Source organism: Chiloscyllium plagiosum, chromosome 12, assembly GCF_004010195.1.
Source record: "Chiloscyllium plagiosum isolate BGI_BamShark_2017 chromosome 12, ASM401019v2, whole genome shotgun sequence".
In the NCBI taxonomy this organism is placed as follows: domain Eukaryota; kingdom Metazoa; phylum Chordata; class Chondrichthyes; order Orectolobiformes; family Hemiscylliidae; genus Chiloscyllium; species Chiloscyllium plagiosum.
The window spans coordinates 48,284,342-48,310,105 of NC_057721.1; the positions used below are offsets into that span (position 1 = coordinate 48,284,342).

The window sequence follows — 25,764 nt, forward strand, 5'->3', positions numbered from 1 at the left end:
TATCTGATTCCCTTTTGAAAAGTGTTATTGAATCTGCTTCTAATACATTGAGGCATGCATTCTAAATTATGATAAATCACTGCTTGTTTCCTCATGTCTCTTTCGATTCTTTTGTCGATTACCATAAATCTTGTATCTTCTGGTTACCTACCCTGTTGCAACTGGAAGCAATATCTTCTTATTTATTCTTTCAAATCGATTCATGATTTTAAACACTTTTATTAGATCTCCCTATAACCCTCCTGTTATAAAGAAGCATGTCTGTAGATATTCTAATCAAAATTGGAGCATCTGTCAATTCTGGCAACTTCCTGGGAAACTCTTCTGTGCCTTCTGCAAGGCCTTGACATTGTCCCTTAGAAATGTCATACCCAGATTTATAGATTGTCCTCAAGATGACATCCAGCAAATGATTTCTAAAGGTTTAGCATGACTTCCTTGCTTTTATATTTGATGTTCTTATTTAGCAACCAAGTGCGCAATATGCTTTCCGAACTGCATTATTGACTTACCTGCCACCTTTCAAGATTTGTGAATGTGCAGCTCAAGATTCTTCTGCTTTTGCACTCTCATCAAAATCATAGCATTTAAATGATACAAGATATCCATGGGCTTCTCCCAAAATAGATCAATTTGCATTTACTCATATTAAATTGCATCTGTCATGTAACTTCACATTTTAATAATTTGTCTATGCCCTCCTGAAATCTGCTACTATATTGCTCACTATTTACTACATTACTAAGTTTTGTGTCACCCATAAACTTCACAAATATATAAATAATCCAAGAACAGCAATGTTCATAATACACATACCTGTAGTACATCACTTTGCTCTCTTTCAGTATTGTAATGCTAATGACTAGAATCAATTCTTCCATCAAATTGACTGTAAAGCTAAATTAAATCTGACTTCATTTCAACATGTCACGTATAAAAATGGGACATTTTGTCAAGTTAAAATATCTAATTTGGAGGTTATAAAAATGACATTTGTAATTTGTCCGTAATTGTATAAGTGTGTAAGCAAAATGCTAAGAAGACAGTACTTTGTAAATATGACATCCATTTATAAATGTGATCAGATGAAAAATAGATAATTATGCAATAATTAAACTGTTCAAAAACCTAGGAGCTTTATGGGCATCCAGGCTTCCAAGCAAGCAATTAACTAGATCAATCAAATGTTAACATTTTTGCCACATTGGGTTGATTCAGAAGCCTTTACAATTGGCAGCTCAGACCCAATTTTTGGGTGCCTTTCTCATTCTCCAGGCTTTGGGATTTGCAATGGGGATTTAAGGGTGTGGGCTGGCTTGCATCATAAATCTGCACTTGGCATTCCCAACCTGGACAGCTTCATTACAGAGAAAGGTATGGCCTAGTTGTCTTCAATTTTCATGAAGTTGGGCAAGGTTTTTAAAGGGGTGTGGTTCTTGAAACATAAGAGTTATTGTGAATCATTGTCTGCATGATGAAGCATTTTTGAATTCAGAAACTCTTCCCTATGGATCCCTTGTCAAGATATGGGACTTCTGTGTCCATTCTCTCAGTATAAACTGTATAGAAACACTGAACCCTTATTACTTATTCATAACTTTTCACTATATTTTTTAAAATGTTCATTCTTCCACAGGGCAGTTAAAGTGTCAGTCATCCTTTAACATTTCAGTTTCAAAACACTTGAAACAACAGACTTATGTAAACAATCATTGTGAATTGGTAGAGATCAGACAGCCAGAATTATCAGCCAACCTGGGACCACCTGTTTCAATATTCTAATGATTGGCAGGGCTGTCATTATGTATTCTTAGCTATCCATCCAGACAGCCGTTAGAATATTGAAGAACCTAAACCCATAATTTTGATTACAGGATGTTAAACGGTAGCAAATGTTTTTCAGGTGTTGAAATTTAAAGGATCTGAATGATTAACACTTTCACTATCCTTTAACAGAAGGGAGATTTCTTGACCATAGTGAAAAATTATGAATGAATTATATTTTTTTTCCGAAGCTTATATTTACGTATACAACTCTGACTATAGGTTCCATCACCTCGAATCAGTGAGTATTGGTAAATGGGCATGAAGGATAATGGAGTTTGTTTGCATGACAGAGCTTTCATGGGGCCTGAGGGTCCTTGGAAAATGTTTGGAGATGCTTACTTTGGCACAAAGAGGAATGATGAACCATGGGTTTGGGAACAGGTTCATTTCTTGGCATGGGGCCATGAAGAGTATTGGGGCTATTCGGGAGGCATGGTAGGGCATTGAGAATATGTCAAGGTTGAGGTGACCTGATGATAAATGCTGTAGGGCCTTTCTATTCTTTACTACAGCTGGGATAAATTCCCAGCAGTTCCTTTTAGTCATCCATCTACAAATCCAACAAATCCCGTGGCAGCATCTGAAATGTTTCCAGAGTTGCATGTCCTGCTTAACTGTCCTCAATCATTCCCCCCACCCCACTAAAAAGCTTGGAATCTCCAGAGCTAGCACTTCCCATGAAAGTGGAAATTTTCTAGCTCCTGCTGTCTGTCTCAAAGATGCAACTCTGTCCCAAATACTCAAAACAATACATTGAAAGTCAGAGAATTTGTGGTCAAATCTTACAGTGCTCTGGACATAGCACTGTCCATTTCAACTCATGAAGACACAAATCATTAAAAAGCTGAAAACTAAAAAGAGTCTCAAGACTAATTGCCATTTTTAGAGTGCAAAGGAATGATTAGAATAATTTGGACTGTTTAGCCTTTAACGAAGACATCTGAGAATTAATCACAGGTATCCAAAATAATATATGGTTTGGAAATGGTAAATCCAGAAAATAACTTGTAATCAAGTTGTGACAGTGGAAAAAGAGCTGATGGGTTTAAAGTGCAAAAGACAAATGTAGGCCTGATACTGGAAAATTCAGATGAAAAGGACTCTCGCGAAGAGAACAAAAATCAATGAGTTGACATCATTTAAACTTCAAGGTTTTGGGCGGAAGGGTGGCTTTAATTGTAATTTGTAATGACCTTGTGGTCTTTGTGGCGTAGGAATCTGCATCATCCTAAATAAATTAATTTATTTGTGCAGTTTGAAAATATTACCATTTTCCTTTGTACCTCTCCTGCAGTGTGGCATTTGGAAACTGTAATGGTTTGGCAATTGTGGACTTTATGCAAAAGACCACTCTACTCAGCATGGGAACTATTGAACTTTATGGTACAAATGACCCATTTCAACGGCATCTTAGATCACCTCGAAAAAGCAAACAGCTCAATGCAGGTAAAATCCAAATATATTAGGTTATAGTGGCTGTCACTTGCTGTGATTGAATGAACATGGCATGAATTTATGCTTATTTACATGATTTTATTTCCTCTTTCACTTGGTGCACATAAAGTAGTATCTTCTCACCTGTTCAAAGGAAGTGATATACTGAAGGAAGACAGCAGAACAGAATTGATCAGTGAAATATACTACTGCAGTCTTGTATATTCATTGTATTGATGTCACAATTATTTCGCTAATATTGCTGCATTTATAAATGCAACTTTAAATCCACATTTACTAATAATCAAATAGTAGAAACTTTTACGTGAATTTACAGAGATAGCATCCCCTGCCATTTATACTTTGTGCTTATAATGACATTTCCATTTTACTTTTATTTTTTAAATGCCATCTACCACACAATGTTGTCTATCTTACTTAATCAAAGTTCTGTACCTAACTGAACCTTCCTCACTTAATCAGTGATTTACTTGTACAAATCTTAAGAATTTCTCCATAGCTAATTAGCATTTCTTGTCTTTTGAATATACAGGAATTAGTTTTAGAATGTTTAGAATGTTTTTGAATTGATTTTTTAACATTTTAAGCAAGTAAAGAGTTGTTCTAATTAATAGTGAATATGGAATTACAATAGTATTGTTGTTTTGCAACATGGTATTTATGCAGCCACATCTTTGAACTGTCTGATTCTCATAGTATTCAACCAGATTACTGGGCACACAATGTATCTGGATACAGAAGTTTATTTCATTTATTTACAGAAATGTATCAGCCAAAAAGTTAGTTTATGAATCAGTTCTAAATATGAGTATGTTGTTATTTGCATAGTGAAAACATATTTCACTCTAATAAAGTGATCCATTGCAACTGAAAGTGTCATTGGACCCTTTCCATCAGCAGTGTAGTTTCTTATTTTGGTTAAGCAGTGCTGATTTAACTTCTCTCTATATTTCTGCTGACAATAAACCTACTGATTTTGATTAATCATGAAGTTGCATCAAGTTGATCATAAAAGTATGTGCTTTTTGGAACCTCCAACCCTCCTGATTGAAGAAGAATGAAGACTCATGTGACCTTGTTAGGAAAGGGATAAACACTCATAAATGTTTGGAGCAAGTAAGAACACTTGAATATTTTTTTAAAGTTACATTGTTTTAAAATCAAGTTCAGAAACACCAAATGAAATTTAAATCTATTCAGAAATTATCGAATAATTGTGTCCTTTAAAAAAAGCACCACAAGTTTGATTGTGCTAAATTTCATAAGTGCATCCTTTTTTATGAATTGTCATGGAATCAGAAAGACATAGGTGTAAGCCATTTTTCAGAACCAAACATAAGCATCTGGCTAAGAAGTAAATTAACACCAACTTCTTGTTTGAAAGCAATATAGTAAATATTATGACACTGACATGATAAAAACTTATGATTCACATGATGCTCTAAATCAATTTTAAAAATTAAAAATACAGTGTTAAAGGTATTACTATATTTGCAAGATTAAAATAAAATTCAAAAGACAGTTGAGAGAGCAATTTAAAAAGTAAAACATTTTCTACATGTCCATCAAGTACAGGGACAGCCAGTGAATCATAACTTATTCTGGATATTGTATGTCTTTAAGATAGTTATGAATGGCAAGCAGAAAATATCAAGACAAAGCTAGATTAATCATTAGATACAAAAATAGAAATGCAGCAGATCTGGCAGCATTTGTCGGGAGAAATCATAGTTAATGTTTTGGTTCGAGTGACACTCAATTTCTGTTATTGTTTCTGATTTACAGCATCCACAGTTTTTTCGGTTTTTACTTAATCATTAAATAACTTTAAAAGATCAATTGACCAGTCTAAACTTGCTGAGGTATTTGGCTAGAAAAGATCAAATCAAGTAGGCAACATGGCAAACATATCTATTATGTTTTAATTGCATTGGCTGGATTTCATAAATATTGACTACAAATGGTCAGCAGATGTAGCCCAACGAAAATTATGACTGGTTAACCTAAAAGAACTCCAGGAGCTTTACATGATGGCATTTATCTTTGATTTATTTGCATTTCATGCACTTTCAATAAAAATCAGGGGATGTGGGGGTAGATTTAAATTCTAGGGGCTATATTTTATAGCAATCAAAATCAGACCTGGGGATCTCATTGTGTCATTAAACCAAACTTGTTGATTGCACTGCTGGCTACATACTTAACTTTTAGCTACATGCTCTTTTCAAAGGCAAGTAATCATCAACCATGATGTTGATTGACTTGATCCATCAGCAGGGGGTAATATTATGTGTAGCTAATACTACTTAAAGCTAGCATGTATCTGTTAAAAGGATGGTGCATTGTGGCTGGAGTAGGTGGTGACTATCTTTCAGAAACAACTCTGGTCTGGAAAACATAGCAGAATAGCAAAACAAGCAGAAAGCAAGCTCAAAGGCTTTCAACACTTCAGTGGAGGCTTTGGTGTAGGATTTGGACAGGAGGCACTCCAGAAACATATTTATAAAGCACTGGGAATAAAGAGTCATACAGGTCAGTTCCAGCAATTGAGCCCAAGATTCCTGGATGTAATACCACAACAAGTTCAATTACTTCACTTGAGCAATTGAAGTTAATAAGTCCATGCTCAACTGCACCATTAGCCTCGTACACGGTTGAATTCACCACACTGTCAGAACTCACCTATTAATAATCATGACCAAACATTGGCTCATGTCACTTTTTAAATTCATTCATGGGATGAGTGCCCATCCCTAATAGCCCAGAGAGTAGTTGAGAATCAACCACATTGCTGTGGGTCTGGTGTCATATGTAGGTCAGATCAGGCAAGGATGGCATTTTCCTTACCAAGAGGGCAATAGACAATCAACAATGGATTCATGGTCATCATTAGATTCTTAATTCCAGATCTTTAATAAATTAAAATTCTCCATCTATCGTGGTGGGATTTGAACCCGGTCTACGGAACATTTCCTGGGTCTCAGGCTGAACAGTGAGATATAATACCACTAGCCATTGCTTCCCTCTTGTATGAGGCCCTGAAACCTGGTTAACTCTTACTGTCTTTGGAAGGAGGACAAAGTTCTAGGTTGCTGTTGGTCAGTTGTACATTCTACATCCAAGGAACATAGATCAGTTCCCATCTCTTAGGAGAAAACATTGGGCACAATTTTCATAGCCCTTCAGCAGCAGGAGCAACAGTGAGAATATGGTGAGAATGAAAATATCAGATTATTGCTATCAAGGGAAAAAGTCTGATTTTCCCTTGAGGTTTCAATGGCTAGATGGCAGTCATTTTTGCATCTAATTATTAGCTGATCTTGCCTCGTTTCTATGCAGTGTCTGATTCTTTGAGTCACTGTTGACAAACTAGATGCCACCAATCCCCTATTTGAAAATCAGGTGATTACCTGATGGATGAAGCACATCAGTTGTTTCTCTGATACTTCATGCTCACCTTCATTCACCAATATCTCGTGATCGTCTCCACTTTTCATCTGTGGAAGTCAACATCAGCTGAACACCTCACCACATCATTATAGCTGATATCAGAAAAAGTCAGAAGACAACAGCACTTTATGCTGCAGCATGGTGCTCGCTGACACTTCAACTGTGATGCTGTTTCAGGTCACTCTTTGGAGGCAAGGACCTATTACAAAGTGTTGCCATTAATTTGGCATTCAACAATCTCCCCACCCAAGTGAGATGTCTTGATCGCAGTCATGAATGTAAGCGCAAAAGGTTGTCTGAAATCTGTTTCTATCAGAATATGTCTCAGAGATAAGCAATGTCTGACAAATATCACTCCTGTTTTCTTGGAGATGTCTGAAGAAGCTGCTTAACTCTGACAGACCAATCATTTAAATTGGTCCAGTTGCTAAAAAGACAGTCAGTCAATCAGATGTGATGATTTTACAATGCATATATATTTGTATGCACAATGAAATGACAACAGTGCCACATATGCTTTCTGAGCATTTTTGGTTTCCTTCGTGTTCTTCAGTGAGGAGTCCTGTCAATACTGAGCACAGAGGGCTAAACAATGGAGTGCAGGTCTGAGGGTATTTTTGACAGCACTGGGTACTCTGTTGCATTTGACTTATTATAGTAGCCACTAACCTGTCCATGGAACCAGCCAGAAATGTGCAAGCTGCAGCCAGCAGGCTACTGATAATGTCTGTGGACTCCTTCAACCTTCAATATCACCACCAAGTCTTTGACAAGGCTGCCTACTATCCCTATAATTGTGCGATTGCACAAAAGTTATTAATGGTTGACTCTATGGAATCACCTTTGCTTGGGGCTGAGCAGATAACTGCTCTCCAGCAGTCCTCTGAGTGCCAGTGACCTGCGTGGTTCTTCCTTGACCAGCTGAGGAGATATGCCAGTGACATTCTCACCTGATTATGCTGCTAATCTAGAAAGGGAGTCCACCAGTGAGGAGCACTTTGAGCTAATGGACGGTGCAGGAGAAAGCCTTACCGATACATCCCCTGAGGGATCTGCGACTTCTTCCTCAGAGGTGAAGGCAGAGCTGATTGGATGAAGAGCTGATCTTTTTGGGGTGGAGGCTGTGTGGGTACTGCAGATGCTTGCACTAGAGAAAAGAGGCCACAATATAACACAATGAAGCCTATTTGGTTGCTTTGACTTGGAGGGCTCAACATCCGCACAAGTAGTCCTCGTCCTCTGCAACAAGTATTTTCTCCTTGTATGGGGTTGGAGAGGATCGAGAGCATGAATATCAGCCACCTGTCTTCGCCCTCTCATCTCGATGTTATAACATTCCATCCAATGAATCACAAGGAGGAATTGAGTGAGATGAATGTGGCTGGAAAAGCTGGTAACATCAACACAAGAGCAGAAAATGTGACAAGGTGATCCCAGTGAGTGAGTAGGAAGTGCACAGGGCAGAATGTTTTAGTAGTTTGGGAGAATGAGATGAATGAAGAGCCACTGAAGGAAGATGCTGTATGCAACAGTGAGAAAGGTAGACCAATAGCCATGGTAGGAGTGTGCAAAGACAGAGATAGAAAGAAGTGTGAGGTAACAAAGAGAAGAGGTAGCACTTACGGTTGTGGAACACAAGTCATTGAACTTACTGCAACACAGGAACATACCAATTCTCTAACCCAGTACATCCACAGTATGGAAGAATCCTCAAACGTCCAGATCAATTACATTAGTAAAACGGACTTGGTGGAATCTTGAAAACTTGATATTTTGACTTTCAATTGTGTAATGTGTAAAACACAGCTTATTTGGAGGCAGGAGTGGATAGAGGTACATGTTGTGTAAGACAATTGGCCTGAATGGGTTAGCTTGAAATCTTTTGACTAGCTCCACCCACTCATATTTAAATAACTGCCTGTGGGAGAAGTTTGTTATTAGTTGATAGTCAGTTCTACAAATGACAGCTATATGGCACAGACCTAATTTTTCTATCTCTTAAGAGATAGCAATGCCTCCAACCTAGTGATACTGTAATTAGCAGGTTGGTTACTTAACAATAAGTAATCAACTACTCTTCGGTACTCACGTAAGTGCCTCTTCTGTTGAAGTGGTTAATCCTTTAGCATTTAATACTATTAAGTCCCATGGATGAGTAGTACAAGGGTTAGTGACAGCAAAGCTATCCAAAGATAATCCTGACAAGCCAAATTACCAGCTTCAGACATCCTTACAACAGCAGGGGATTGTCTCAAGAAACTGACAGTGCCTCCCTGGCATGTGGTCCCTTTTATTCATCTCTCAGGAGGAAAACATTCATTCTTCCATCTTTGCCACTCCCCTGCCATTGACTGTCAGAAATCAACTCAATCTATTGCCAGACATTGAAATACACAATCTATGCCCAGAACTACATGAGTAGCTTTCATGCAACCAATGGCACAGCATTCTGTAAAAGCACCAGATAAGCATTGACACATAGAAGACAATCAAGATAATGCACAAGGTGATTAATTGACTTTGATATTAGGAAATTACAGAAGATATTGAGTGCAATAAAAATTCTGGACACTGACACTATCCCACTATGGCACTGAAAAACTAGATGCATATCTAGCCAAACACTTTCTGTACAGCTGCAACATCAATTTATACTTTGCTGTATGCAAATTGCCCAAACCTATCCTGCACATAAATAAATTAAAAGCAGCCATTAATAACATTAGCCTGCTCTCAATCATCAGCAAAATGGTGTCACGTGTTGGGACTGATTCAGCAATGACCTGCATTCTGCTGGTTCAGCTCCTCTCCAGTCCTCCAATAAAACCTTGGTCCAAACATTAATGAAAGAGATGAATTCCAATGGTGAAGCAAGAATGACTCCCTTTGGCAACATTTATCCAAGTGTGATCGAGTAAAAGTGAAGTCAGTGGGATTGAGGGGATCCTTCCACTGGCTGGTGTCATACCTTGCACAGAGAAATATGGTTGTGTTTATTGGAAGCCAAGCATTAGCCCCAAGATGTAGCTACAGGAGTCCCACAAAGTTCCACAACCATTTTCAACCATGATTCATCAATGGCCTTCCCTCCACCTAAAAGTTAGAAGCAGCAATATGTGTCGATGACTGTACAGTGCTCGGTTCCTTAGCAACAGCATTAACTAGAAATGTAATTGGATGGGTCACATTAATATTCTTGCTACGAAAGAAGATAAGTTGCTGGGATTCTGCACTAAGTTACACACCACTCAATCACTAAAGCCTGTTGACCACCTACACAACAAAATTCAGAGGTATAACTTATTGTTTTGCATTTGTCTTAATGAGTGTAATTCCAACAATACTCAAGAAGTTCATTGAAATCTGGCTTGTCTGGCAACCAATGAATCATATTATGCATTTGTGCTCTTCATCACCAATGTACCATTGCTGAAATATGTGCCAACTGAAAGATATAATGCACAGACTTACCATGATTTCTTCAGCAGCACTTTTCAAACTCACCAACCTAAAATCAAGAGCAATAGGTGTATGGGAACACCACCAACTCTAAGTTCCCCTCCAAGACCCCACCATGCATATCAGGGTTCCTTCATCACCACTAGGTCAAAGTCTTGATCATGATTACATACTAATAACAGCCCAGATCTACCTAAAATAAGGTAAAGTCACCATTGTCTACTGGACTATTGGCTGTTCTCCCATTAGAGAGTAATGACTGATAGTACTTTTAACCTGAGAATCACCATATATCAGGTGAGAGAAGAGTTTGAGGAGAGTCTTTCATAGCAACCTCATTAAGTGCGAGAATTAAATCCACACTGTTGACATTACTCTGCAACACAAATCAGCTGTCCAGCCAGCTGAGCCAAGAAACCCCACCAAGGAAAAGTCACCATTGGCCCAGAAGAGTGTAGGGCTGCTCACTCATTGGAAGGAGACTACTAGTGGTGAGTCTAATCAAGGTCCTCACCCCAAGTGAGGACCTTCATGGTAACCTCAGCTGGAGCAGGAATTGAACCCATACTGTGGGTATCAGAAATCAGCTGTCCAGCTAACTGCTGGCTAGATAGCTAGTTTGCAATGCAGAGTGAGGCCACCAGTGCAGGTTCAGTTCCTGTATCAGCTGAGATCAAAATGAATGTTCCTCCCTTTTAACCACACCCTCACCTGTGGTGTGGTAACCTCAGGTTAAACTCACCATAATTGTTTCTCTCTAATGAGATAGCAGTGCTTTTGCGCCTCTGTGGCTAGGTTGACTTTACTGGGTCTATCTACACCATAAGGTAATGGTTTAGAAGACATTTCATCAATTTCTCCAGGACAGTTGGGAGTGGGCATTAAATTTTGTAGCCCACCACTTAGTAGCCCATATCATGAATGAAGAAAAAATATTGATGATACATTTTACTAATGCCAGTGGTGTGCGATTTAACCTATTGCTGAATATACATTCAGCTATGTGAGGTTAAGAGATGGTGTTAGCTGTACATTTGGGCACCAAGTGGCAGATCTTTCATCATAACAGTGCGACTTGATGACTGATCATACTTCCAGCAGCCATTTACTGCATGCACACAAACATCTTCACCAATATGACAGCCAATACGACTTACCCAAAAGTATGCACAACTCCCAGGGCCATCATTTTGGAGCTTTGAGGATACTTATCATGTGTAAAGAATGTTACAAATGATCTCATTTTCACAACTAATATAAATGTGTAGATTCATCCAGATATATATATTTATAAATGTATCCAGTTATTTGTATGGGCCTGTGTTGGTCATTTTTAATGCTTGGTTTCACTTTCATACCACTGTTCCTAACTGTTGGTGAATGGCTTTATCTTCAATATGCATACAATGAACACATTACTTTTCAGTTATCAGTTTCTCCTATATGCTTCTTGCTACTTGACAGCTAGGTGCCACTTCCTTTCACGTTAGCCTTTGTTTGTTTTTCTCTCCTCTGCCTGCCTGCTGCTGGTGATGGTTTGGCATGCTGACAGAAACTCTTTGCATGCGTGGCCTCTCTAGTTTTTACTCACTGAAACGGCTCCGTGCGTCTTATCAGAGTAAGTCATGCATGTCTGTAGACCATATTTTATTCTGTTTTAAATGGATGACTGCTATCATTTTGCCACAGGGGTCCAACTGGCAGAATTAATATTTGAATTGCAACTGAAAAGAAAATAGTGTATGTTGCTCCTTGATATATTTCCAATTTAAAGTGATCATAATTTACCATAATGATCATTCAAAAAACATGGATAAAAATCTGCTTTCCAAATAAAGCAGTTGGGCTTATCTTGTCACAGCATCTTGAATTTCTTTTTATTTTTCACATATGTATAATTGACAGTTAACCAGTATTCTTCCATATGGCAAGTTATCCATATAGTAACTTAAAACAAAAAAGTATGGTCTATAATATGCCCAAACTTTGAGTAGGTTGAGAAGTATTTGGTACATTGGATTCTTGCAATTGTCACTTTGGCAGTTGAAAATCTTTCATTAAGAGTTATGTGCAAAACTGATATTTTGGTTAACGATAAAATCATTGTAAATTCAGAATCAGTTACTTTAGACCTCGAATGCTGCTGTCCTTTGCAAAGGTAAATTCCAGTATAGAGAGACAATAATAGGTTAACAATTATAATCAATCCTTGCAGTATTAAAAGGGCAGCAGACATGAAGTCACAATAAACAAATTCCATTATGAATTTTGAAATAACTTAGATGACAATACTGCAGATGAACTTCGTAATTTAAGTTGACATCAAGCTGAATCCATTGTACAGAGCATGGTATCAGGCTTGCCAGTGTTTCCCAACTTTTACAGCTCTCATAGTCAGCTGGGACTTTTTATGATGTAGTGGTTGATAATATAGAAGATGCAACATACAATCAGAGTAGAAGTGCAAAATAATCTTAATTAAGTTAATTGGTCAGCTCCTTTCATGCCAATTCAGGTTTAACATGCCAAGGTTGTATTCGTTCAGTTACTACTGGAAATGTTTTAGCAATTTAAATTTTGCATGATATAAATACATAACGTGCCAAGAAGAGAACAAAATTAACTCCAATTAAGTTAGATTTAAAAAAACAAAGCATATAATCAAGTGCCAATACATTTAGCATTTCTGAATGTACATCGGAGTATGCAATTGTGTAACTAAATATTTGTGATTATTAAATGATTTCTGGATTTTATACACCTAATCTATGGAAGATCTTTGTGAATCACACATAATGTAATTATTGTTCAGAGATAGTCAGAAGTCTGACAATGAGCATCTGTTTGAAGACCACTGAAAATAGATGCATTAAAGTACTCCAATTTCATCTACTGTAAATACTTCCATAGCTAAGTGGGTTATTCAGCAAATATATTAATTAAATTAGGATTGGAGAAAATAGTATATGTTCTCCTTGGCTTCACTCCTCTGAAGCAGATGCACTTTATTTGATCTGTAATGCTAATGGAACAAAAACTGATCAGGCTGACTGTATCTTTTTGGAAATAATCCCATCCAATGAGATTGAGGACCTGAAATCAAACTGAACCAAAGGAAAAACAAATGTGAATGTATTGCAACCTAAAGTGAACGTATAATATTTGACTTTTAATTTAATGTATAACTTTGTTTTATATTTTATTTTAGAATGTAGCGTACGTATCAGCTCACCTATAAAACTAGTTCAGTAATAGTCATTAGCTGACTTTTTTCTTTATGATCACTTAATTAGAATTTTCATCTGTCCTTCTGTAATTATATTAATGCCCAATTGCTCACCACTGTTAGTATTACATCTTATAATTTATTGTTTTCCTGACTATCTTCTCTAGAGTTGCTGGGCAGTAAGACATAAAAATACAATAGTCATTTGGTAGTTCAGCAATACTAAAATTCTGTAAAGACATATTTTGTCAAAGCTTTACACCTGGAACTTATCCAGACATTTCAGGAGAATACCAATTTAAAAGGAAAAATCAGCATTTATACTACATGAGAGGGCTGAGCTGAGTGGTTGGCATGTGGACTAATTGGTAGAAGTGTTACCATAAAGAATGCACCAGTTAATGATGATTAATTGTTAATTGCCGGGCTTTGTTTAAATATTTTAACACACAAGTTGACTAATTATATTGCTTTGACCAGCAAATGGCTGCCACCTATTTTGTTGATTTGAAACAAGTGCTGTGTGTCTACATGTTCTTTTACACTGCAAAGACAGGGCATTATGCATTAAGACATTTAGCTTTCAATGCAAACAAATAAGTACCACTAAAGGCCTAACTGACAATCCTAAATTTGTAGTCAACATAATTCTTTGCACACTCAGGACTATCTAGCAAATGTTGTCCAATTGTGGAATAATATCTAATGCTTGGTATAATACAGGTTTCACAAGTGCCAGCTGGTTGGGTATGGTCATTACCTTACCTGTTACAAGCAGCTGAAGTGATATGCTGTTTGATACAACCCCATTGTCTTTAGGTCATATGATATACATATCTAGCAACACATCAGTTCTGAAATTCATACACAAAGTTGCTAATTTGTGTGATAGATAGATCAACCCTTCAGGGTAATCTGAGGCACTTTTCAAGACTAGATGTGATGGTCTTAGGGCATCATTGGCTATCTAAACTCACCACTATTGTATGAATTAGTATTCTTTGAACTTATAAACCCATACAATTGAATCAGTTTTAACAACACCACATGCGGAATCCCCACTAGACTCAGCTTTCGCAAATACCTTTGTTGAATTCCATGAGAAGTGTGTCTTCAATGGAATGGCACCTCAACTCTTACTCCTTGCATATTTCCAATGTGTAGATGATAGACTTTTCTATAAATGAATCTGCAATTGTATGTCAGAATTTACTTATGTTTTAATGGACTCCATTCTGCCATCAAATTCATGTTTGAAATAGTCAATTGAGCACCCTTGCCTCAATTTCCTGATTAGGAAATCAACCACAAGTATTTTGTTCTACTATCTACTGCAAACCGATTTTACTGGTCAATATACACACTAGGTTTCCTATTTCACATGTTACAAGATTGGCCTTATTGACAACTTCATAAAAAGAGCCCAAGCCATTTGTCCACTGTGCAAAATTAGTGCAAATACAGGGATCATCAAAACTATCCTGCAGGATACTGGCTACCCTGATCAGATCTTTTCTCACTGCATATCATGTAGATTCATTAAGATCCTCAAACTTGGTCCTGAAAAGGGCTCAGTCCACCTCAACTTAACCTGTAAGACTAAGATATCTCAGATGTTTTAACAAGCAGTGAAGCTGCTACTGATACTGACATGCTGCTACTGGTTCCATTAAGCCAAAAGGACGTGCTGCCTATCATACAAATAAATAATAAGATATATGAATTTCGGTCTCAGTGTGGTGCCACATCTGTAGGCCATATGTTCCAAAGTTTGATGGATCATGTTAAACAGCAATCTCTTCAGCTATTCACAGCAAGGAAGCTACTTATCACATCCAACCAGCCCATACCTACAGTACTCACAAGATGAGATTATAGTTCTACAATTAGACATTTAATGGATAATCCAAGTATATGAAAACTTATGCTGGCAACCAGTTTAGGATTGCCAATTGAGTTCACAGTGTGGTGTACTTACATGCACTGGAAGCTACATATGTTAATACTGTTTTTTGCAACAGAAAAAATATCTACCACAGACTGTGCCTGTTTCAGCTCAATAAAATAAGTGACAGGTATTTGCTGGTTCTTTTCTCAGGACAATGACTTGATCAATCAGAGTCAATCTGCTTCGTTTAAAATTTAAACAGCCTAGCAGTTAACTGATGTCTTCTTCGTGGTAGTCCCTCTACCAATCAGAATCAATGTGTTAACTAATTATCACTCCCCTCATTCAGAATAAATGTTGGTTTTCCCGTCATTAGTTTTCTTGCAAATTATCCTGATGACTGCAAGACAAGCAGCCTCAATAAAATGTTTTGTTTTAGCAAAACACAAGCATCAAGAAAAGTGCAAAAAGTAAACTAAATAAATATTAACATTTAATTTATTGTCAAAATTACACAGATTAGATTAGATTAGATTCCCTACAATGTGGAAACAGGCCCTTCAGCCCAACAAGCCCACACCGATCCTCCAAAGAGTAACCCACCCAGACTCATTTACCTCTGACGAATGCACCTAACACTATGGGCAATTTAGCATTGCCAATTCACCTAACCAGCACATCTTTGGACTGTGGGAGGAAACCGGAGCACCTGGAGGAAACCCACGCAGACATGGGGAGAATGTGCAAACTCCACACAGACAGTCGCCCGAGGCTTGAATTGAACCCAGGTCCCTGGCGCTGTGAGGCAGATGTGACCTGAGAATGCCCTGACAAATGTATTAATTTCCTCTCCCAGTAAGGTTTTTGATTTTGTATTATGCTAATACCTGTTTTCAACTTGCAGTATTAGCGGAAGCCCAAATGCTTTTGTAGTGCAAACTCAGTCAATTTCTGAATGTAGACAGACCTACCATCTTCATTCATGAATACTCAATTCCAGTCATTGCTATTAATGTACTAATCTTGACAAGAACTAAGTGCCTGATTAAGGAAAAACAGAAAATGCTGAAAACATCTGAGAAATCTGTCAAGTCTGTGTAAAGCAGATGCTTAGATTATTAACATTTTAGGTGTATATTCCATCATATTGGAAAATTGAATTGTAAATGGAAGTAGAATCATAACATTGAATTACCTTACATCGAATATAAAGCGTAGAATCGGATAATTCACCTCAATTAATCAGTGCTCGTGTTTATTCTCCATATGTGTTTTTGTCACCTTTTGTCTACCTATCTCAACCTTTCTGCAAATCTTTCTATTCCCTTTAACTCATGTACAAATGCAGTTTCCTTTTGAAAGCACCTACATTCCAACTCCACAAATTAAACATATTTTGCTTACTTTTCCATTGAATATATTGGTAATAATCTTGTAATTAAAACCTGTAATTTCTCTTATATGAAAACATTTTCTCAATTCTACTCTGCCTAAACTATTCAGAACTTCAAAAAGTCTGTCAGGTCTCGTCCTAAGTCTCTTTTATAAAGAAGAAAGCTTCAATCTATTAAATCTTGCATTACAGCTGTAATCTCAGTTCTAATCCTTACAAATCTTTATTGTACTTCCTTATGTGTTTCTATATCCTGTTGATGTATAGAGATCAGAATTATGTACAGTATTCTAAATGTGATCTGCCTGGTATCCTGTACAAGTTTAACTACCAGGTTCCCTGCTTCTGAATTCTATGTCCCTAGAAATAAATGGCAGTGCTTTGTTTGCATTTTTAATTGTTTTCCTAATCTGTGGTGCTGTTTTTAATTATTATTTTCACTTATATTGCTAGATTCCTTTTCTTTACAACACAATTCAGAATCCCATTTTCTAAGGTATAGATGCTGATTCTCAGATATCAGGACAATTTCTGGCTCCTGACTTCAGTGATATCTATATGTACAGGGTGCCACATAGCAAAAACAACCGATACATACTTCACAATCGAGAATCCTCACTCTGGAGTAGGAAGGCATGTCTTGACTTCAACTTTTTTTTCATATGGCAGAATGAATCAAAGTTTATAAAGTCAAGGATCTTGTGGTCAAGGAACAACTCGTAGAAAATATCATATGGCTCCCTAGATTCATGGCTGAACAGCCACTAAAAAATCAATTGCATTTAGTTATTTTAGCGTAAGAAATTGTTTTAATATTTTCAATAAAATAGGTACCTGTGATTATACTAGATTAACAAAAAATTTTTATGATATCAACTCTGAAGAGAGCTCAGACTAAGAGCCAACTGACTAGTGAGGATAAATAAATGTTGAGATAGTCAATGAACAGCACACCCATTTGAGCCAGTTGACTAATCTATAACTGATGTACCTCAGAGTGCAACACAGCTTCTTGAACAAATAGCTATGTCAGATTCAACTCTGATGTTAGGTGCTGAGGTGACTTGGCAGAGATAAGTTCAAACAAAATATTTGACTCAACCACATATATCAATGTTTGAGTTCATTGCTACTGAATAGTGCAGTCTTCAATTTCACTAATGCTTTTTTGTATTGTGATGCTCTTTTTTGTCACTGTTAAGTATAAATCTAGCTTGGCATCACCGGCAAACTTTGATATTGAGATCTTTATTCCTAAATTCTGATCAGTATCGTAAAATATAAATAAAAGTATTCCCAGTACCCACCATTTTCTATCCTTTATCCTTTGCTCCTCTTCTGATTTCTGTTTTTTAGAGAATTTAATATCCATTCAGCTATTCTGGCTTTGCAGTCCCTGGTCTTTATCATGATATTATTAACCATATCAAAGACCCTTTGAAAATTCAATATTGTGACAATTCCTGTACTACTTTTGCATACTTTCTCCTTATCCCTTCAAAGAATTGTCTAATTTTACTATTAGACCTGAATTTGCAGAGATTTCCCGATTTGGGAGAAAGTATCCCGGATGTTCTAATTTTCATTCCAGGAAGTTGGCTAATAACTGGAGTCAAACCTGTCATCCCCAGAAACAGTTTAGAGACAGCCACAGGTCTCCATGTACAGCGACAGAAAGTCCCATTTCTGTGCTCTACCACTTCTTCCTAGCTTTGAGAAAAAAAAACCCTTATCCCCTCACTCCATACACTCTCCATACCCTATGTGTGTCAGCCGAAGCCATCTCATGCTGTCATCAACTCCTGCCATAGCCTCTAAATCTTATGTCAACCTGTGCTCCTGTACCCACCCAAGGCCCTTTATGGCCAGTGTGCTAGCTCTGTGCCAATGCATGCCAGCCTGTGCCCAACCTTTTGCTCTTATACCTTCTATGCCAATACATCCAATATCTACCAAGAGCAGACCTCACGACCTATGTTGAAATGAAATAAAATAGTGCTTGAAATTATAATTGATAACTTCATTGTTTAAAGAATACTCTTTAATAAACACCCATTCACTACATTTAATTTTTTTAATCCCTTATGAAAACAAATATTTATCTTCATAGGCTCTCATCAAAAAATTTTATTATGATTTGGATCTGTCAGTCAAGTGGTGACCTGACCAATACTTTTGTTAAGGCACCCCACTATGATTATCTCTTGAACTAATACTTAAAGTTTCTAATTTTATGAATAGGTACATTTCATTTGATGTTTAGTATATTAGGTGAATATTTAGCTGTCTAACAGTTATTAACATAATTAAATGCAGTTATATTATAATCCCTTCACTAAAATCCTTCTTTATGCAAGCTTAACTCTAAGCATTAAAGTTACCACACACAGATATAGCTAGAAGCATACTCACATGCTCATTTAATTTTCTTCAGTTTCAGCTATTTTGCTGAGTGTGCTAAGATATCCCTTATACAAATGCCACTGGCACAATTATTTACTTATTCAAAGCTATATTTTCCATCGTTCTTAGTTTAAATTATTTTAGAATCTCCTTCCCCCACTACAACAAATTACTGTGTTGATCTGTTTGTGTCAATCCATTTAGTGGGTTCTTCCTGTTCTACGCGGTAGATATCCAGGCACTGAAAGATAGAACTGGAGCCGAGGCATTACACTTGTAAGCTTTTATTGCAGATACACACATTTTGAAAACACCTCTCAAAACCCAATAACAGCTTCAGTTTATTCATATGTATAGGTGTTCAAATGACCTCCAGTTGATGTTCATCATCTGAATATAACTCCCAATTGATATACAATTACCACTCTCAGAATTGTGCCACAGAAGCTTCACAGCATATAAGTAAGCTATTTATCCCAACTTGCACATGCTATCTCTTTAGTTCTATTCCCCTGCTGTAAGATGAGAGAGAAGGGCCAGCAAGGCCAATCACAAAGAAGGAGCAAATCAAATGAATGACATGTAAAGATTCGCTGAAGATTGCTGTGTAGATATTGTTAATCAACCTCTTCAGAGATGTTAAGATACATGACTGCATTAGGTGGGAGTTAAACTCAGATCTCCTGGCCTAGAGGCAGACAGATTGCCATGACACCAAAAGACTCCCTTAAACAAGTTCTGAGCCCAGTATTTAGTCATTTTTACTTGCCCTATCTGACATATCTACAAGGAAGGTGGAACTTGAAGCTGAACGTTCTGGCCCAGAGGTATGTACTGTGCCACAAGGTCCCAAGACTGCATAATTTCATGCAAACTGTTTAAAATTTGTTTTTATTTCCCTCTTTAAATCCTTATAGTTTTGTGAGTGATTTCGTTTGCTATAAACTTGAGATGCACAGAATGCCAAGTTCAATATCTGAGCTAAACGATAATGAGGGACATAGGTCAAGGAAAAGAATTCGAGGGTGAGGGTTGGAAAGCAAGGTGGGGCAAGATATTGGAAACAATGTGAGGGGAAATGGTGGTGGGAAAATTTGGAGGCTAGAGCATTGCAGTGAATGTGTTTAGGGAATGAGCTGCAGTTTTTTGTTAAATATGGAAAAGGGCAGAGCACTGTTCACCCACTTGACTTTGCATTTAGGTCACTACATTTTAGCATCTATAATGTATGTAGTAGATAGTGCCGTGGTCTGGTTTCCACAGGATCAGATGCCAACTGAATAATAAAATAAATATAATTAAGAAAAATAGCCAGAAGTGGCCTTAATTTTTATTAACTTTACAAATGTACATGTATGTTAACTGCAGCAATGAAGTGAACCGCCTCTAGAATCAATTCCCCAGAAATCCTGGACAACTGCTTTCTTTTGAGTGTTTTGAATTTGACATCTTAAGTACCCTATGTTCAGAAACGAAAGTCATGCCAATTTAGATAGTTACTTCTGATGCCTGATTTAGACCAGATTATAAATTTCAATTAGATGGTTTATAGGAAGAAATGTAAGCTCTGGTGGGGCAGTGATAGTGTCCTGCTGTCTGGACTAAGAGTGCTAGGTTCAAGTCCCACTTGCTTCAGAGGTGTGCCATAACATCTCTATACAAGTTGATTGAAAAATATACATAAGGAGACCTATTGAACTGATAACTGCCAAATGTGTAGCTCTATTGCATCCTACCTAGATAGCTCTAAAGATTGTAATGGAGATGGGTTCCACTGGGTCAGCAATATTGATCAACTTTATTGCAGAATAAAATAGATAGCAGTCATGCTTTTGTTATGCCTTGTTATGAATCAAGTGCATGGAGCTAAAGGAAAACAGAAAATGCTGAAAACACTCAGCGGATCAAGCAACAGATTTAGAGAGAAAAATAGAATGAACATTTTGGAATTGGAAAATGTTAGCATTACACAGCTTTTAAGCAAGCAGAGGTGGGAAGAGGAAAGGAGTGAAGAACAAATAGGAAGATTTATGATCAAGTGGAAGGCAGTATTGTCTCACAAGGCCAGCTCTCTATCCTGTATGAGCTATATTAATGATAAAGAATGCCATGACCATCCTCTTTTTAGTGTAGGGACTAAGTCTAGTGTGGTAAAAGGAATTCACATCCCAGATTAACTCAAAGAACCTGTTGTAATTAGCAAGATAGTATCTATTGCATGTCAGTAACTAGTTGCAGGTTACATTGATATGACAGACATTGTTACTGTGACTTGAAAACAAAATGTTAGACCTTACTCCTTTGAGATCTTAAGCTCTTCTGCCCAAAAATTCATAACATCATCATATGCTTACAGCATTCCAAATATTAAGCTTTTTCAAACCCATATACATCTCCTCACACAACGCTTTATCATCATTAATTTACATTTCTGCATATAATTACACTATCTCTACCTCCATCTTCCTGACAGATTTCTGACTTTACAAATTCAGGCTACCTGCATGTTTCACAATTCTGCTTGTGTGCATTCACTTTGGACTTGGAAGACAGATAGTTTGTTAGGTAGAAGACCATTGCCTTTGATTCTCTTCCCAATAGTGTGAGGTCCCTTTCACCTGGAAGAGCTTTAATCTCTTGGATTGCCTTTTCAGAGGATATCTTCATTGCTAAAACAGGTAATTGCCTCTTTCAGGGTCCTGAAACTCTAAACAGGCAATTTCATCCTTAGAATGTCATGAAAAGTTGAACATTTGTTGTTCCTTCCCAGTGGTGGCTTCCATGTAGTTATGTCACTACATCTTCAATCAGAATCAGGTTTTTTAATCTTCCAATAACAGTGTGCTAAAGCATGTTATGATGTACTTAAACTTTTGATTGGTTTGGACTTCCTCATTTTTCCTCAGTGATTACATTATTGGTGAAACAAACATGTCTAATTCCTCAGTTCTGCTATTTGAGAATTGCTTCTGACTTGGCATGATATCAGTTACAGTTATGAGGATTCTACCTGGGAAGATAAGAAAGTCCAATATTCTGTTTGAACTTAGAGTCACAGAGCTTTAAGTCAGGGAAACAGACCCTTCGGTCCAACTCATCCATGCCAACCAGATATCCTAAATTAATCTCATCCTATTTGCCAGCATTTGGCCCACATCCCTCTAAATTCTTCTTATTCATATATATATCCAGATGTTTTTTAAAATATTGTAGTTGTACCAGCCTCCACCACTTCCTCTGGCAGCTCATTCCAAGCATACACTACCTTCTGCATGCAATATTTGTCCCTTAGGTCCTTTTTAGATCTTTCCCTTTTCACTTAAACCTATGTCCTCTAGTTTTGGACTCTGCTACCCTGAGGAAAAGACCTTGACTATTCACCCTGTCCATGCCCCTCATGGTTTTATAAACACCTATAAAGTCACTTCTCAGTCTCTGATGCTCCAGGGAAAATAACCCAGCCTATTCAACCTTTCCGTATAGCTCAAACCCTCTAACCCTGGCAACATTCTTGTAAATCTTTTCTGAATCCTTTCAAATGTCATAACATTTCGTGTAGCAGCGAGACCAGAACTGAACACAGTATTCCTAACATGTCCTAACCAATGTCCTTTACAGCTGCAACATGACCTCCCAACCCTTATACTCAATGTTCTGACCAGTAAAGGTAAGCGTATCAAGCACCTTCTTCACTATACTGTCTATCTGTGACTCTACTTTCAAGGAACCATGAATCTGTACTCCAAGATCTCTGTTCAGCAGCACTCCCCAGGACCTTATCATTAATATATCAATCCTGCACTGATTTGCCTTTCCAAAATGCAGCACCTTACATTTAACTAAATTAAACTCCATCTGCCACTCCTCAGCCCACCAGCCCATCTGTACCAGGTCTTGTTGTACTCTGAGGTAACCTTCTTGGCTGTCCACTACACCAACTTGTCTCATCCAAGTCACCTCAGCATCTAACATCAGAGTTGAGTCAGTCATAGCTATTTTATTCAAGAAGCTGTGTTGCACTCTGAGGTACATCAATTATAAATTTGTACGTTGACTCAAATGGAGCACGCTGATCATTGACTAACTCAACACTTGTATATCCTCACAAGCCGATTGGCTCTTTTAGTTTGAGTGGTTCAGTGTTGATATTGCAGAAAACATTTGTGTTAATTCAGAATAATCACAGGTACCTATTTTATTCAAAGTATGATACAACTTATTCTTAAAAACTAAACTAATTTGATCCTTGTTTGGCTTCTGTTCAGCCATGAGTCCAGGGAGCCCCATGACATTTACTACAAATTGTTCCTTGACCATCAGATCCTTAACTTGATATAGTTTGAGTGGATAAAGAGTGGAGCTGGAGAAAACACAGAAAGTCAGTCAGCATCAGAGGAGAAGGGGGGTCAACATTTCAGGTCAGAACCTTTCATCAAGACTGGGGGATTAGAAGAGGACTGAGAAATAGTTTGGGGCGCGGGGCTGGCTAAAGGTGGGTGAGATGGCGATAGGTGGATTCAGGTATGAGATGGCTGTGATTGGTCAAGGAAGGGTGCACCAGACAGGTGAGAAGGACAATGGACAGATTGAGAGGGTGGGGTGGAGAGGAAGGGCTGGACCTGGGATGTGCTGCAAGGTAGGGAGATTTGGAAGCTGGTGAATTCTATGTTAAGGCGGTATGGTTGTAAGCTCCTGAGGTGGAAGATGAGGTGTTCTTCCTCCAGCGGTCTAGTGTTGACGGTGGAGGAGGCCCAGGATGGACATGTTGTTGGGGGAGTGGGAAGGAGTGTTGAAATGGCTGCAACTGGAAGGTGGGGCTGATTGGAGTGTACAGACCATAAATGTTCCTTGAACCAGTTCCCGGGTTTGCACTTGGTCTCTCCAATGTACAGGAGACCACACTGGGAGCACCAGATGCAACAAATCAGGTTAGAGGAAATGCACGTGAATCTCTGCCAGATTTGTAATGATTCTTTGGACCTTGATAGGAAGTGACAGGGGAAGTGTGGGGACAGGTTTTACATCTCCTGTGGCCACAGGGGAAGATTCCATGTGTGCAGGAGGGGTTGGTGGGGAGTGTGGACCTAACAAGGGAGTCACAGAGGGAGAAGTCCCTTCAAAAAGCAGACAGGGTTGGGAGGGAAATACCATTTTGGTGGTGGGGTCAGATTATAAGTGGCAGGAATGGCAGAGGGCCCAACCTCAAATCATCTGACAAGGGAGGTGCAGTGGTAGTTTAGAGCCCTGACCTCTACCTTGCCGAAGATAACGTAAACTAGCTGACACCTCCTGCTACAACCTGACCTCTCATCACCAAACCATCATCCCCAAGATCATCCACAACCTCATTGCCTTAGGGGATCTCCCACCCACAGCCTCCAACTTCATAGTTCCCAACATAGATCACAACGTCTTCACCTTTGACAACCAGTTCTTCATCCAAACACATGGAACAGCCATGGGGACCAAATTTGCACCCCAATATGCCAACATCTTTATGCACAGGTTCGAACAAGACTTCTTCTCTCCGCAGGATCTCCAACCAACATTATACACCAGGTACATTGACGACATTTCATTCCTCTGGACCAATGGCAAGGTGTCACTGATAAAACTACACAGTGATATCAACAAGTTTCATCCCACCATCAAACTCACCATGGACTACTCTCGACTATCTGCCTCATTCTTGGACACATGAATCTCCATCAAGGATGGACACCTCAGAACCACACTCTACCGCAAACCCACAGACAACATCACAATGCTACACTTCTCCAGCTTCCACCCAAAACATATTAAATCAGCCATCCCCTATGGACAAGCCCTACGCATACACCAGATCTGCTCAGATGAGGAGGAACGTGATGGGCACTTAGACGTACTCAGAGATGCCCTCACAAGAACGATGCTCAACTCATCAACCGCCAGTTCCGACGTGCCACAGCAAGGAACCGTAATGACATCCTCAGAGACAGACACATGCTGCAACCGACAGGAAACCCTTCATTGTTCAGGATTTCTCAAGAGCTGAAAAACTACGCCAAGTTCTTCGAGACCTGCAACACATTATCAATGAGGATGAGCACCTCGCCAAGACCTTCCCCACACCTCCACTGCTTGCCTTTAAACAACCGTCAAAGCTCAAACAGATCATTGTTCGTAGCAAGCTGCCCGGCTCTCAGGACAACTCCATACAGCCCTTTCATGGTAGGCGCTGCAAGACGTATCAGAGTGTGGACATAGAAAAATATATAATTACACGTGGGGACACCTTCCACCTTGTACGTGACAGGTACACATGTGACTCAGCCAATGTTGTCTATCTTATATGTTGCAGGCAAGGATGCCCTGAGGCATGGTATATTGGGGAAACCGAGCAAAAGCTACAACAACGGATGAATGGGCACTGCACAACAATCAACAGAGAGGAATGTTCCCTCCCAGTTGGGGAACACTTCAGTGGCCCAGGACATTTGACTTTGGACCTTCGGGTGACCATCCTCCAAGGTGGACTTCGGGACAGGCAGCAGCGAAAAGTGGCTGAGCAGAGGCTGATAGCTAAGTTCGGTACCCATAGGGAGGGCCTCAACCGGGACCTTGGGTTCATGTCACATTACAGGTGATCACCATTTCACTATACACACATTCACAGATATTCCT

The 25,764-nt window shown here is 38.4% G+C and overlaps 1 protein-coding gene across 1 annotated transcript in view; it reads left to right on the forward strand.

Annotated features, from left to right (window-relative positions):
* stxbp5l (syntaxin binding protein 5L) overlaps positions 1 to 25,764 on the forward strand; it is a 546,595-nt gene that overhangs the window by 386,257 nt on the left and 134,574 nt on the right. The window contains exons 18-19 of the mRNA XM_043700990.1: positions 3,122 to 3,273; positions 11,744 to 11,809. Coding sequence (XP_043556925.1) covers positions 3,122 to 3,273; positions 11,744 to 11,809 — 218 coding nt within the window. The remainder of the gene's footprint in view (positions 1 to 3,121; positions 3,274 to 11,743; positions 11,810 to 25,764) is intronic.